General features: G+C 41.5%; 1 protein-coding gene across 4 annotated transcripts in view; it reads left to right on the top strand.

Annotated features, from left to right (window-relative positions):
• RARB (retinoic acid receptor beta) overlaps positions 1-15,283 on the top strand; it is a 479,431-nt gene that overhangs the window by 279,942 nt on the left and 184,206 nt on the right. For 2 of the 4 annotated variants that reach the window (XM_012555826.1, XM_004377377.2), the window contains exon 1: positions 885-1,510. The exons of 1 other annotated variant lie outside the window; for it this stretch is intronic. In XM_012555826.1, the coding sequence (XP_012411280.1) occupies positions 1,354-1,510 (157 nt within the window). In that variant the 5' untranslated portion in view covers positions 885-1,353. Of the gene's footprint in view, positions 1-884; positions 1,511-15,283 lie in introns of those variants that run through there. One more of the 4 variants, XM_012555827.1, reaches the window with a different exon arrangement.

The raw sequence follows: 15,283 nt of genomic DNA, 5'->3' as shown, positions 1-15,283 counted from the left end.
GCTGGAATTGGAATCCAGTTCAGTTTGACTCCCAAATCCATGCCTTGACCACTATGTTGTTTTTTCAGATCAGGATCTAAAATCGTGTGTGTGTGTGTGTGTGTGTGTGTGTCTGTGTGTCTGTGTGTCTGTGTGTGTCTGTGTGTGTGTGTCTGTGTGTCTGTGTATGAAGTTAGGAGTAACTAATTCTTGACTACTCCCTATGCTGTGTATGGACTTTAGAGGGTTTTTATGAGTAAATAAATCCAGAAAGCTGGACTTTTAACTCCAGAGCAAATACAATCCCTTCAGCCAGGGCTTGCAAGCGGGAGAAAAGAGGAAAAACAGACTATCGAATGGAAAGTTTCTCAACTCGAGGCTTCCCCGAGGGGTAGCTGTTCTGTTCTACAGCTTAGGGCTTGCGTGTGGTTTTTCAGGACTGGAAAAATACATAAGTTACAAGGAATTTTACAGACCGAGAGGCGCACAGAGGAATTTAAAGGGTGGGATGGGAGCGAGGGAGTGGGAGGGAGGCGAGCGGGCGAGGGGGAGCGAACGCCCGTTTCCAAGCTAAGCCGCCGCGGCAAATGAAAAGGCGTAAAGGGAGAGAAGTTGGCGCTCAACGTGAGCCAGGAGCAGCGTCCTGGCTCCTCCCCTGCTCGGTTTAAAAGCACTTCTTGCATTGTTTTTAAGGTGAGAAATGGGAAGAAAGAGCCGGCTTGTGCCCTTTCTGCCTGCCTCTCTGGCTGTCTGCTTTTGCAAGGCTGCTGGGAGTTTTTAAGCTCTGTGAGAATCCTGGGAGTTGGTGATGTCAGACTCGTTGGGTCATTTGAAGGTTAGCAGCCCGGGAAGGGTTCACGGAAAGTTCACTCGCATATATTAGGCAATTCAATCTTTCATTCTGCGTGACAGAAGTAGTAGGAAGTGAGCTGTTCAGAGGCAGGAGGGTCTATTCTTTGCCAAAGGGGGGACCAGAATTCCCCCATCCGAGCTGTTTGAGGACTGGGATGCCGAGGACGCGAGCGATCCGTGCAGGGTTTGTCTGGGCACCGTCGGGGTAGGATCCGGAACGCGTTCGGAAGGCTTTTTGCAGACGTTTGCCTGGAAGGAGAACTTGGGATCTTTCTGGGAACCCCCCGCCCCGGCTGGATTGGCCGAGCAAGCCTGGAAAATGGTAAATGATCATTTGGATCAATTACAGGCTTTTAGCTGGCTTGTCTGTCATAATTCATGATTCGGGGCTGGGAAAAAGACCAACAGCCTACGTGCCAAAAAAGGGGCAGAGTTTGATGGAGTTGGGTGGACTTTTCTATGCCATTTGCCTCCGCACCTAGAGGATAAGCACTTTTGCAGACATTCGGTGCAGGGGAGATCATGTTTGACTGTATGGATGTTCTGTCACTGAGTCCTGGGCAAATCCTGGATTTCTACACTGCGAGCCCGTCTTCCTGCATGCTCCAGGAGAAAGCTCTCAAAGCATGCTTCAGTGGATTAACCCAAACCGAGTGGCAGCATCAGCACACTGCTCAATGTAGGTTTATTTTTTTCCCTTCTTCTACCAAGAAAAAAAAAAAAAACTGTTTCTCTTGCATGCAATAAAGACATTGGAAATAAACTGCACTGGTAGCAAGACAAAGGATTTAATGATTTAATGCTGAAGGGGTGTGATATGCTGGCGTGCATATTGATTCCCTCTGCTGAAAATTTCCTGGTAGATGTTTTCTTCCTAAACACCCCCTACCCCTGTTTCTCTGCTTACCAGCCTTACAGCCTCTAGGAAACAGTTTTTAAATCTGCAAGGTGGGGAGGGGGAAGTACAGGGTGACCACAGGACTTTGAAACATTCTTCAAGTAAGGCCGTTTGACACAGTGTGCAGTTTTTACTAAGCTGTGTGCAGAAGGGAATTTAACTTTGCTGTTGTTTGGATTAGCTACTAGTTGTATATATCCCCCCTCATGTATTTGAACAGTCCGGAGTAATTAAAATATGACATCTTCCTTGCAAGGAATTTCGCCTAATTAAGGTCGCTGCTGCTCCTGAAGTTCATAAACCACGAGCTAAAGCTGCTGCCTCCAATGTTTTCCTTGCTAAGGAAAGGCAATATTTCTTAGCATTGACCCTGCTGCCACCTTTGCGAGTCACTTTGTTGCTCTAAGAAGTTGCTGTTTTGCTAGAAAACTACTGGCAATGAACACCCCTTGGGCTGAGCCATCCATTATTTCCATATCTTGCAATTCAGCCGGGAACCTGGACTTCTGTTGAGGAAAGAAAATATAAGTGTGGTAGCCCAGTTTTTTGTTTTTTAAATATATACATTGACTATTCGGTTATCTGATCTAACACAGTGCCGAAGCATGCATCTGGTCAACAGTAGCCTGGCTGCAGGCTTGCAAAATGACCAGACGTCCCAGTAAATCCCACCTTCTGTGGTTGTAGTGGGAGCCTGCTTCGCGCCCTGACAGTGATTTAGATAAATAGCTCAGCTATCTATCAAAATGTTTTTAGTACTTTATTTGACAATTCATTGGAGCATTAGCTTGAAAATGACATTTTAAATCTTTGTTTTCGAAGAGGTCAAAGTTTAACTGGGAGAAATTGAGTTTTCCTAATAACAGGGTGGCTTATCTAAAGAGAGAGAAGAAAAAGGAGAGGGAACAATGACAAGATTTAAATTGCCCTCTCTGAAACTTTTTCTTAAGACTTGTTTCTTGGACCGGGAAATCAACAGGTTTGTAACTGAAAAATCAATAACCATTTGATGCCAACTGTTTGGCAGTCTGACTTTACAGTTCAGGGAGGCAAAGCCAGGGCAAAAAGAATATCACTTTTAAAAGGTGTCTTAACCTTGGGCTGCTCCCCAAATCCGTTGTCTTTCCTGCTGCCGATTTTCTTTCCAGAGAACTCAAAGAAACAATGTTACAAGATAATTTTCCAACCCACTAACCAATCTTTTAGACCTATCTCTTCTGTAGCAATTAAACCCCTGTGAACAATTTCATTTGGAATCCTAGTCAGCTGGGGCTCTCTGAAACTTTTTTTGTGTAAGACAAAGTTCTAATGAAACGTATTTTTAATGGGAAGGAAAAAAATGCTGAGGACCTTGGCAGAGAGTTATTAGACTTAATAGAGCTTTTATTTGTAGACATTTCGCCTTCTGTAATTAACCCTCCAAACATGCCTATTAAGTTGTAGGAGCTGGGGGAAAAGCTTTGTTTGTTCTTGAACAAGTTAAACAAGGGATTTGCCTTATCTGGGGAGAAAGAGTGGTGAATGTGGCATTCGCCTAGGGCCAGCCGATAAGCAAGAAATGTTGATAACAGCAAAGTTCAGCTAATCAAAGAAACTTGCATTAGAAAAAGTAAATAAAAGCATTTGACAAAGGGATTTCAGAAATTCCAGTGTCTTATTTTTGTAAGCAGAGCCAATTAATGCTTATTGTGGTCAGTTTCACAGGGGTTTGAATCCCACCTCCCGCTTTCGGTTAAATGAATAAAATGTGAATATTGCTGTGTTCCTGCGGAGTTGTTTTATCCTCTGCAAACCACTTCATGACTGGTCAGCTACCCTGCTTGAGTGATTAAAATTTTAAACATAAACAAAAACTAAAAAAAAATTTAAAAAGTGCTAACAGATGTCTGCCAGGCAGTGTTAGGTTCAGGGTGGCATAGCTAGTCAGGGTTTTTGAAATAAAAGGCACATTAGCGCTGTGTTTGTATGAGAAGCAAGAACATAAAGAACCACCACCTTTTCTGTTTTATTTAATGAGTGTTTTGATGAGAAGCAGATCTGTTTGTACTCTTAACAGAGGAAATAGTGGGCAAGAAGGCGGAGAAAAAAATAGTACTAAATTCCAACCAAAACTATTTTCTGCTTTGAGATCCTACTTATTATTATTTTTATATATAGTGTATGTGTGTGTGTGTGTGAAGTAATTAGAATAAAACCTTTGAACATAGAACATCCCAGAAGCATATTTTGAAAGGTATAAGAATCGTCTCTTTATTTTCTTTTCAATTTTAAAAAATGATGTGCCAACCAGCTGCTGGTTAGAGTAGGGCCTGTGAATTGCTTGTTATAAAAATCAGAAATCAAGCTTAAGGGTCTCCTAAAGGGAATGTGGTGTAAATAATGCTGATTTAAGGCTGCCCCTGGAAGGCATCAGAGCCACCAAGTTTCTATTCAGATGCTTCCTGGATTATCTGGTTTTTAGGCTGCTCCAGATGCTTCGGCATTAATTGCTTAGTGGGCAAAGGCGAAACGTTAATATTTTGTGGGTCTAAATATAGTTGCTTTCGGTGAAATCATGAGTGTGACAACTTCTTGGCCCTTCTCCCCATCTTCTTCCCACTCAACACATTGGAATAAAAAAGAAGAAAAAACCGTTTTCCTCTTGAAATAGGATTTTGCCCACTAATGAGGAGAAATAGCCCCATTTAAAGTAAACAGTAGTGCTGCGTGATTAAGGAACGGAAAAAGTCTCCTTTTTAAAACACTGGCCCCCAAGTTTTAAGTAATAACCGGTATCTAAACTCTCTCCTAGTGAGATATAAATTGGGGTCAAAGTGGCAAAATCAAAGATACTCTGTGAAAGAGACACTAAATAAAGACTGACAGCCACCGTACGAATTGAATGGGGTTTTGAATAAATATTTCGGTGAAAAGGCTCAATTGTTTTTCCAAAGTAGGACATAATTTTCTGCTTCTCAGCCACATGACGGTGGTAACTAATACCATCAGTAAGAAGAGAAGAAAAGGCATTTTTGCTCAAACCTCAACGAGGGTGCAGGGCTGGGTCGCTTGAAACAAGCAGAAAATTAGCAAAGTTTTCCTTCTCTACAGAAGAAGAGAAATACTAAAGTATTGTCGATATCCAGATAAATTGGTATGTTTGGCAGGTAAGTATTGGCTGTGCAATTTAGAAGGAAAAAGAAGTGGATGAGCTTAAATTTTATCGCTACGAGAGGGTGGATTTTTTTTTAAAAAAGTAGGAAAGGTAGTTATCGTCCGCTTAAATGTAAGCTGTGGAATTGATTTGGAAACTATACTTATAATTTGATTTGCAAGCCTGGATGTAAAGCCACTGCATTGAATCAGGCCTTTTTTTCTTAAGAGATAAACGACCAGAATGGCAATTTCTGATAGGCTAACTGACCCAAATCCGAAGTTTTCTCCTCATTTCTGAAGCCTGGCCCTGACCATATATAACCAGTCAGTATTTTTACTAACTTTTCTTTAACGAATGAGTAAAGAAAAATTCTTCTGGATATCAGATGTCTGTAATTTACCTTTAGCAATGTTAAGTCCCCGAGATGGCTGAAAAGGAAGGAAAATCTTACTGTTTTCTTCTTTATACATTCCACAAGCAGCTTCATTAAACTGTATCCCAGAAGGCAGATACATGATAAATGATAAGGATTATAAACTCTGCTCTCAGAGAATTTATAATCTTTAAAATAATTTTTTTTTAAAGGCTGGATATTTTTTAATTAGGAAGTGACTCTCTAGGGGAAGATGAAGATGTAAAACCAAGATAAAACTTTTCAAGTCCCAAAGGACCTTACTGAACAATAAAGGAGTGTTCTTTTTAAAATACCTTATAAAGAATCTTCTACAGAAGTTGAGTTACATGTCAGTGCTAATAAATTTATCCTGAAATGACATTTTTATACTTTAAATGTTCTAATATAAATTCAGTTAACTATCAATTAAGTAGATTATTTTGGAAATGGGAATTTTTGATGAAGGTTAATCAGAAAAATCTTGGCTAAAAACCCTTCCAAACGATATTAGTGTAGAATCTTGCCTTTCAAATTACAGGGTCCTTATGGCAATCAGACATCGCTGATTTTCTAGAATAACCTACTTTCAAATATACTGCCACAGTTCCCACATAAATCATTGAAATATGCCAGATATTTCAATATTACAACATCTCCCAGGCTGTCCCTTGAGCCCAGGAGTGGCACAGAAAGTCTTTGTTTGGATTCTATGGTCAGTATAACGAGAGTGCTCACAGCTTCATTTTTCCATTATGACTGAAGATCGCCTTGTGCTTCTGGGTTCTTCTGAGCACGAATCCCTTGTGTGGCAAACTGTAGATGTGTAAATAGAAGGCATGCCCTGCAAAATGGATTATTGGACTATGGTTTTGACTCCAGCACTCGGTGTGTATGTGTGTGTGTGTGTGTGTTGAGGGGAGTGTAGAATTAAATCGAATTGTTATGAAGAGATCTGTATCAGCCCTTTGCCAACTTCTTAAAAAGTTAGAGTTGGGGTGATGGGATGGGGGAGGAGGGCACAGTTAACTCAGGTTTCAGATTTATCTGTATCCTATCTGTAAGTGGCTTGGCCTAAGTACCCCTCGTTAAGTAGGAGATGAGATAACTTGGCCCATCTGTAAGATCTAATAACGCACCCTCATCAGTCAGTATGCTGCCCTGAATTCTCTTTTCATTCCCAGCTCCCTTACTTCATCACCAGAAGCATAATGCCCAGCCCCTCCCACCCCACCCCTCTTAAATGAATGAATAAGGTTCCAGAACTTCTCTACCTACCCAGGAAGGAGTAGAGAGCCAGTCTGCAGGCATTTTACTGTTTGTCTTCTGCTTTCAGTGCTTCTTAGAAGGGAATTCAAACAGGCAGTAGAACTGCTGACTTGCTTTTTCTCTGGCCTTGCAGGGTGGGGAATTGAAAGGGGGCCATTCAGTAAGATAAGACTCTGGGCCCCCTGCATGATAAGGCAAGGATAACAGGAACTGATGTCAGAGAAGCCACCCAGCCTGGCCAAGCATTTCCTCTAGTCAGGGTACATGGATTCCAGGAGTCCGCAGGCCTCCCACAGGAACTATGGCGTGAAGCAGTTCGGGGAGAGGGAGAAAGCTAATTCAGACAGGGGTGATAGTGGGTGCCAGTGTTCCTTATCCCCCAAAGGAAGTTTCTCTAAACCAAACAAAGAATAACTTGGGTAGAGGGGGTGATTTTAAGAAAAGCCGATTCTGAGATTATAATTGCAATTTTACATTGTCATATAATAGGTATTTATTTCCCAGCTGTCAACAGTTTCCTTCTGATGTCTCTTAAGACGGCAGTCACCAAATATGATCCACCCATGAACCCTGCCAACTCTCTACAGAGCGAAATGTGAGGGAATTCACATTGTCGGAGTTAATCCCTGGGACTCCTACTGACTTTTATAAATACAAGGTTCCCACCCCCATCCGCATCATATGGCAACACTGTTAAAGCCATTTTACTTTGCCACCAGCCTTGAAACCACCTCGTGAATTCCCTCCCTTCTTTCCAGTCTTCCCTGCCTTGTCTCTTAAACCCAGGTTCCTTACCTTCAGAAGTAGCTCCAATTTGGGATTTGGAGAAATCTGATTGAAAGGGCCCTATTTTATTTTATTTTTCTTAATTTATGGGTTCTCCTCAGTCCACTCCTACCTTAATAGTTTCTTATTTTTTACATTTAGCATTGAACAAGGAGTTACGCTTCTAATTTGACCAAGATTTAGTGGAATGTTTGTTGTTGTTCTTATTAATTACTTTCCTCCCCAGATTAAAATTTTACCAACTCAGAAAAAAAAAAAAAATTTCAAGATACTGTGGTGGGAAATGATGCAGAACAGACCAAATAAGATGAGTGTATCAATTATCTGGGAGAAGAAAATTTAGATCACATTGATCCGCATTTTCCTCCAGTTTCCAGAGCAAATAAAGACCTCATCTATAAATCCCCCTTCTCAAAAATACTAAAGCTTTCACGGCTACAGTACCTTTGTCTTGTCATCAAAGTCCATGATTATAAAAAGGCTGTTGAGCTCAAGGCCATTTCAGCTTCAAAAGATTTTTTGGGTCTGGTCTATTGGAAAACTTGGGGGTATAATTAGCTAAAATTGAAATGGAGGCAAGCGAAATTTAGTTCCTCATGTTTTAATTTAGCTCAGCATTGCCATGTGTTGTTGAAAAGAATTCTTAAAGACAAACATAATTATTTCATTATGGTCCTCAGAATGCTTTCATTGGCTCTAATGACAAGAAGCTGTATAAAAAGGCATACATTGTAATTAGTCCTTCATATATTTACATCAGATAAATAAATAATTGATGAAAAACAAGTCTTTGGGAGGGATGATTTCACATACAGTGCTGGTTACAGTTTAATGATGAAACATTTCTCTTTGGCTTTGCGTTTTAATTATCCAGACATTACAGTAGCGGTGCCGTGGAGCTAAAATACTGTTGTTGCCATTTTATTACAAAAAAAATCACCATTAATGCCTTATGAATCAGAAGCCGAAAAAGGTAACTAGGAGCATATCTCCAAGGAAGTAAATTGTCAGTTCCATTAGTTTTACAATGTTTGTTCGCAGTCATTTTGATCGCTTTTATCTTTTATGCTTCATCTTTTCGGATTAAGGTTGTCAGGGCTCTCCTCCATGATTTTATGGCTGCGTCTTCTCCTATACACCTTTCTTTCTCTCTTGCTGCCTGTTTTAAAGTCTTGCGTGAAAGTGGCTTGATAAATGTGCTCTGGAAATTCAGGGCATCTTTTTCCACGTTATAGGCCTGCTTTACGTTTGATTTTATATGAAAACACATTTCACGTGATTCATCCATTTTGGTGTACAGAACACTAATTGTTATTATTGATTTTAAATTCCGTGACCATTACAAGTAACCCAGATGACTGGCAGATAAAGGGTAATAATCCATGAAGTTCTGGAACTGTTTCATGTTTGTCTGGAGTACTTTATGTGATCAATATTAACTGCCCCATTGAAACTAACTGCTGTATCAAATAACAGTCAATCAAAGGAATGTGCTTAGAGATTATTTATTGAAAGCTTTAATTGTTCACTGGGGCACTGCTTATCAGAGGAAACAATAGGAAGCAGAGATGAGACGAACAGGTTTGGATTTGCAGGGAAAGTTGGAGGATACTGATGAATGAGGCATCTCTCTGCTACCTGGGGAAGAGTTTTCAGAAACCCTTGTTGGGCTTCTGGTGGGCAGAAGTTGCAGATACTCTTGAGAAGGTTAGCCTATCACTGTACATGCAAGGCCTCTCTAGAGAAGAAGGTATAGCTACATTCTTGCCCTCAGACCAACAGTCATGAAAAGTTGTCGGTCTGTAGGGGTGTTACTGCTTCTTTTCCCTCCTCCTCCTCACATACGTTAGTTACCCTCACAGGCATCTCTCCGCCTCTGTTTCTCGTCATTGCCCAATGGTCTGAGATAATGGAGATAGCCTGACTTGACACAGGATCAATTTCTACATCTGTGAAATGGAAATAATATGTCTACACTGCAGGATTTGTAGGAGGATTAAAGACAATGTAAATTAGGATATTATTCTCCCCCTGGAGCCCTGGTGGCACAGTGGTTAAGAGCTTGGCTGCTAACGGAAAGGTCAGCCGTTCAAACCTACTAGCCACTCCATGGAAGAAAGATGTGGCAGTGTGCTTCCATAAAGATCATGGCCTGGGAAACTCTGAAGGGCAGTTCTGCTCTCCTATAGGGTCGCAGTGAATCGGAATCGACTTGTCAGCCGTGGTTTTCTTTTTTCTTAGTTTATTCTTGCCCTGAAAAACTTACAGAAGTGACTAGGTAGACCTTCTGCTCTGATTCTGGCACGATACCTGTCGTTTATTTGCCTTCACTAACAGCGGACAGTGTGTTTTTAGTCAGCATCTCCTTTCCTCAGTGAAATAGTTTCTCTGTCTGGGGCTCGTAACTGAGGTGGCTGTCCTTCCAGTTTGTCATACGTTGGATAGCTCTGTGATCCTGACTCAGAGGTGTGCGTTTACCAGAACCCCAGATTTAGTAGAAATGAGTGACTTTTACAAGTTAGTGTTCTCACCTGCAAAGTTGTCACGGTACAGTTTGCCCGAAACTGCCGTCCCGGTGGTGCAATACAGTTTTGAAGGCTCCCTGAAGGACCTTGCTGCGTTCAGTTCAACCAGCGGCTCTCGGGTGACTGCCGTGGTCCAGGCTCTTTGACTGGTTCTGTGGGGACAGCAAGATGCATCAGACACTGTCCCTGCTCTCTTGGGGCTCAAGTCTAAAGGGTGAAACTCGTGTAACAAGTCACTGTGACACACCTCCTTATAAACACAAGAATCTCAGGATTTTGAACCCAAGTTTGATTATGGGGAAAAGTAAAAGCCGCTGAGAACCATGCTCGTGCATGAGATGGGTGATCAAGTGGGTTACACATTTTGTCACAATGGAGCGGGCACGAAGGTCCCCTCATGGGTAATCTTAAAAAGTAGTTCACAAAGAGGAGTTCTAAACTTGTCTTGAGTGATAGAATAGGCACATGCCTTCCAAACCCAGTTCTTTGAAGACTCACTCTCATCTGGATGTTTCTGGAATGTTCCCTGATATATTATGTTCTTTTTGGGTTGGGTGTGATTAGATTAGATTTTTTAAAATTGTTATTAGCTGCCATTGAGTCGGTCCCTGACTCATGATGAACCCATACACAATGGAATGAAACACTGCCTGGTCCTGGCCTACCCTGGTGATCGGTTGCGGATCAGACTGTTAGGATCCATAGTTTTCACTGGCTGATTTTTGGAAGTAGATCATCAGGCCTTTTTTTCTAGTCTGTCTTAATCTGAAAGTTCTGCTGCAAGCTGTTCAGCATCATAGAAACACAAAACTATTGACAGGTGGTGGCTGCGCGTGAGGTGCACTGGCTGGAATTAAACCTGGCCTTCTGTGTGGAAGGTGAGAATGCTGCCATTGAACTGCCACTGCCTCCTTTAAAAAATTACTTATTATGATTATGTCTGTGATTTATTGTTGTGTAACAAACCACCCTGAAACTTCGTGGCTAAAAAACAGCAATTTATTATTTCATTATTCTATGGATGGTTTGGGCTCAGCTGGGCAGATCTTCTGCTCACGTGGTACAGCTAGGGCTGCATCATCCAGGGGTTGGTTCCCTTGAGCTAGAAGTCCAAGTTGGCTCGCTCACATAGTTGGTGGTAGATGTTGGTTGTTGGTTAACAGCTCAGCTGGGACTGTTGACCGTAATGCCCACAGGTGGCCTCTCCATGTGGCTGTGTGGCATGGGCTTCTCATAAAACAAAACAAAAAAAACCTTGTTGCCATTGAATTAGTTACAACTCATGGTGACCCACGTGTGTCAGAGAAGAAGCGCACTCCACAGGGTTTTCAATGGTCGATCTTTTGGCAGTAGATTGCCAGGGCTTTCTTCCGCAACACTCCTGGGTGGATTCAAACCACCAACTTTTGGTTAGTAGATGAACACAAACCATTTGCACCACCAGGGACCTGAGCTTCTCACAACATGGCAGCAGTGTTCTGAGAGAAAGCATCCTAAGAACGAGTATTCCAAGAAGGAGGAAATACAAGCCCTCAGTTCTCTTAAAGGCTAGATTTTGAATTGGCATAGATTCACTTTTGCCCTATTCTGTTTATTAAGTGGAAACCCTGGTGGCGTAGCGGCTAAGAGCTATGGCTGCTAACCAAAAGGTTGGCAGTTCAAATCTGCCAGGCGCTCCTTGGAAATTCTACCGGGCAGTTCTACTCTGTCCTATAAAGTCACTATGAGTCGGAATCGACTCAATAGCAACAGGTTTTGGTTTTTTTTTTTTTAAATTCATTAAGCAGTCACAAGGCCAGCCCAGATTCACCTCTTATTGGGGCAGTGACAAAGAATGGACAGTCACCTTTAATCTACCATAATAATAATAGCATATATGCCCTTTAATAAGGAAGAAAGTATTATCATCTGGCTAAATTTTCTTCTGACTAAAGATACAAAATTGAAGCACTTTTGTGGAGTTCTTTCTGTTTGTTTTTTGGCTGGTTATATTTTTTAAAACAAAATTCTACTCTGATGACTCTGTGCATTTTAATCCGTTAATCCTCACGAACAACACTATGGGGAAGATATTATCCTCATTGTACAGATGGGGACATTGAGGCTCCGAGAAGGTAAGTGACTCGACGGAAGCCACACAGGTAGCAAGTTGTAGAACTGGGTTTTAAACCCCAGGCGGGGCTTTTCTCCAAATTCTTGCACAGTTATCCACTGAGGGGTCCTCCGTTTCTGCAGTTTGACTCTGCAGCTGAGTGAAGATGTCTAAAAAACCCTAATAATACAAGAAAAGGACCATAGCGTGTTTTAGTTTTGGAGAAAGGTGGAAGAAAAGAGGGGTAAAGAATTCTAACTCATACAATTTCCTCTGATTAAACAATTTCTCTAATATAAACCACTCTCTTCAATCGTGGAGGAAACTCTGCCCAAACTATGAGGGTGTTTTACTCCTTTGCCCTTTTGTTTTTACATCCTGTTTGTTGTTCAAGTCTGCGCTGGCCTAGTCACTGCTACAGTTTACGTGAGGTGGGAATCAGGATTCCTCTTGCATTTACTGAGGAGATGCAGGGAGGTGAGCGAAGAGAAATGCAGCTTTTCCCGTTATTGTGGTTCACTCATTAACTCTTGTCTAGAGGTGGGGATTAAGGGTTTGTGCTACGTGGTGCCTCTTAGTTAAGCAGCACTACTGTGTCTTCCAATACCAAGAGAAAGAAAAAGTAGAAAAAGAAAGAAAGAAAGCTTTATGAGAGATGATGAAGTTGAATCAGTATTTTTTCTATTTGCCACCTATCTCAAATATCGATTTTATTTAGATGGCCCCACATCTAAGAAAACCATCACCATTTAGTGAAGTTTACGTGAAGAGTTAATAATAATTATCGTTAGTCACTCAGATAATGCTCTTAGTGATTTGAAATATATTGTTAAATTCAATACATTGTTCTGAATTTTGGATTTTTATACACTTGTTTCTTTTGTTTAAATTTTAATTGTTGAATTATGTACTCTGAGGAAATGGAGACAGACAACTTTAAGTAAGAGGTTACATAGTGGGTTCTAGAAGGAAGCAGTCTAAATCTATGAGATGCTGAAGTCTGATACAGGGGGAGGCAGCGTGGTCCAGGGCAGTGTGGTGCCAGGCAGCACAGGACAGGACAGTCAGGCAGGTGCTGTCCTTGTAGTGCCTGTTGTGGGAACTTGAACTCCAAGTTGCCTCAGTTTTTCACCGGTAAAATGGATCCATTACTCTTACCTTAGAAGCTTATTATAGACTTAGAAAGTGTATTTGAAATTCCTGACATGTGATACTCAGTAAATAGATTTGTTTCCATACTTTATTATGAAACACTTTTTTTTTTTTTAATGCAGAAAAGTTGAAAGCATTTTACAGCAAACACCTGGGTACTCACCATCATATCTGCTATAAAGTTACTAGATTGGTGTTCTGTGTTTGTACCCATCTCTCTTTTTTGGTGTGTGTTTGAGGTTAGTCAGTTATTACATCTTTTGGAGTCCCTGGGTGGTACAAACAGTTAAGTGCTCAGCTGCTAACCAAAAAGTTGGAGATTCAAGTTCACCCAGAGGTGCTTCGGAAGAAAGGTCTGGCAATCTACTTCTGAAAACTCAGCCGTTGAAAACCCTGTGGAGCACAGGCCTACCCTGACACACATGGGGTGGCCATGAGTTGGAGTTGACTCAACAGCAAATGGTTGGGATTGTATCTTTTGCCTCTATTTTCCCATGGCCAGTACAGTACTTGTTACGTGATCGGCATATAGTACTTGTTATGGGATCGGCACTCAGTAAACTATGGTTGAATCAGTAGATACGTTCAAGTACTCTATTTCTTAATATAGTCAATATCAGCATGCTCCAGTAGAATTTTCTACATTGATAGGTGTGATCTATTTTTCTATGCTGTGCAATACGGTAGTCAGTAGCCACATGTGGCTACTGAGCACTTGAAATATGGCTAATAACATCTAAAGAACTGAATTTTCAATTTTATTTCATTTTTAATTAATGTAACCTTCAATGTCCACAAGTGGCTGTTGGCTACTGTATTGGACAACACAGCTCTACATCCTTCAGCTATTATTATTTGTTCAATATTTGTTCGTTTTCTTTGTTGACTTCCCTTCTCCCTTTAGTCTTTTCTCTTCTATTGCTATTAATAAACTCTAATTATCTCTTTATGTAGAGAGTAAATAGACTGCAGGAGAATGTAAACAGAATACTGTAGGGTGGTGATTTCACTCATTGTTTAACTTGTTTTCCTTCTGGGTGGAACTAGCTTTCCTGGGGCCTGGCAGAGATTTAGCACTTACTTTGCTAGCACTTACTTTGCAGAGCTAAACCAAGGGTTCCATGGAAGTGCGGTGGGCTGGACTTAATTTTGTTCCTTGTAACAATCGTATTGTGGTAGCATCCAATTTCTGTTCCTGTGCTCTATACCAGCTTGATTTTCAAATGGACAGTTACCTTCCAACATTTTCAAGCTACTTCCAACTCAGCTTTAACATCTTCTTAACAAGCTTCAAGGAGCCCTGGTGGCGCAGTGGCTAAAGCACTTGGCTGCTAACTGAAAGGTCAGCAGTTGGAATCCACCAGCCGCTCCAAGTGAGAAAAACGTGGCAGTTTGCTTCTGTAAAGATTGACAGCCTTGGAAACCCCACAGAGCAGTTCTACCTTGTCCTGTAGGGTTGCTGTGAGTTGGAACTGACTCCACAGCAGTGGGTTTAACAAGCTTCAGGGAGGCCAAGAGGAACAGGCAGCACTCTAAGATAGCCTCAGGTTTTGTTCTAGAAAATGCCTTGTTATCTTTCCCACGAGCACGGTCTGCTCATCTCTGTGGGCTCTGCTTTGAAACCCAGTGCCTGCTACACTGGGTAGGTGCTTAGGAAATGTGTTGGGTGTAGATCAGTGAAAATGAACTTGAAATTCAGAATACCTCAAGTGGTCTCTGCTTTTATTTAGTTATGTATTTTGAGTCTCTAAAACACCTGAAGTAAACTTGAGGGGGCTGTCAGCAGCTTTGGGAGGCTCAAGGTGGCTTATGGCAAGTTCTTATAAATAATGTGTTAGCTCAAAAACTGGCTAAAGATCTTATGAAAATGGAATATTTCCGTCAGCTTCTGGCACTCACTTTGGTATCACTGGAATAGATTTTCTGATGATTGTTATTAGCTGCCTGTGAGTCGTCCTCCGTCATGGTGACCCCATCCATGTACATGTAAACAAAACACTGCGTGGCCCTGTGCCATCCCCACAGTCGGTTGCTAATTGGACTGCTGTGATCCACAGGGTTTTCGTTGGCTGATTTTTGGAAGTAGATCACCAGGCCTTTCTTTCTAGTCTTAGTTTGAAAGTGCCACTGAAACCTGTTCAGCATCATAGCAACAAGCCAACCTCCAGTGACAGATGGTTGGTGGCTGCATATGAGGTGCTCT

Source organism: Trichechus manatus, unplaced genomic scaffold, assembly GCF_000243295.1.
Source record: "Trichechus manatus latirostris isolate Lorelei unplaced genomic scaffold, TriManLat1.0 scaffold00049, whole genome shotgun sequence".
In the NCBI taxonomy this organism is placed as follows: Eukaryota; Metazoa; Chordata; class Mammalia; order Sirenia; family Trichechidae; genus Trichechus; species Trichechus manatus.
The sequence above is the reverse complement of the archived record's forward strand: the minus strand, read 5'-3'. Positions and strand labels throughout refer to the sequence as shown.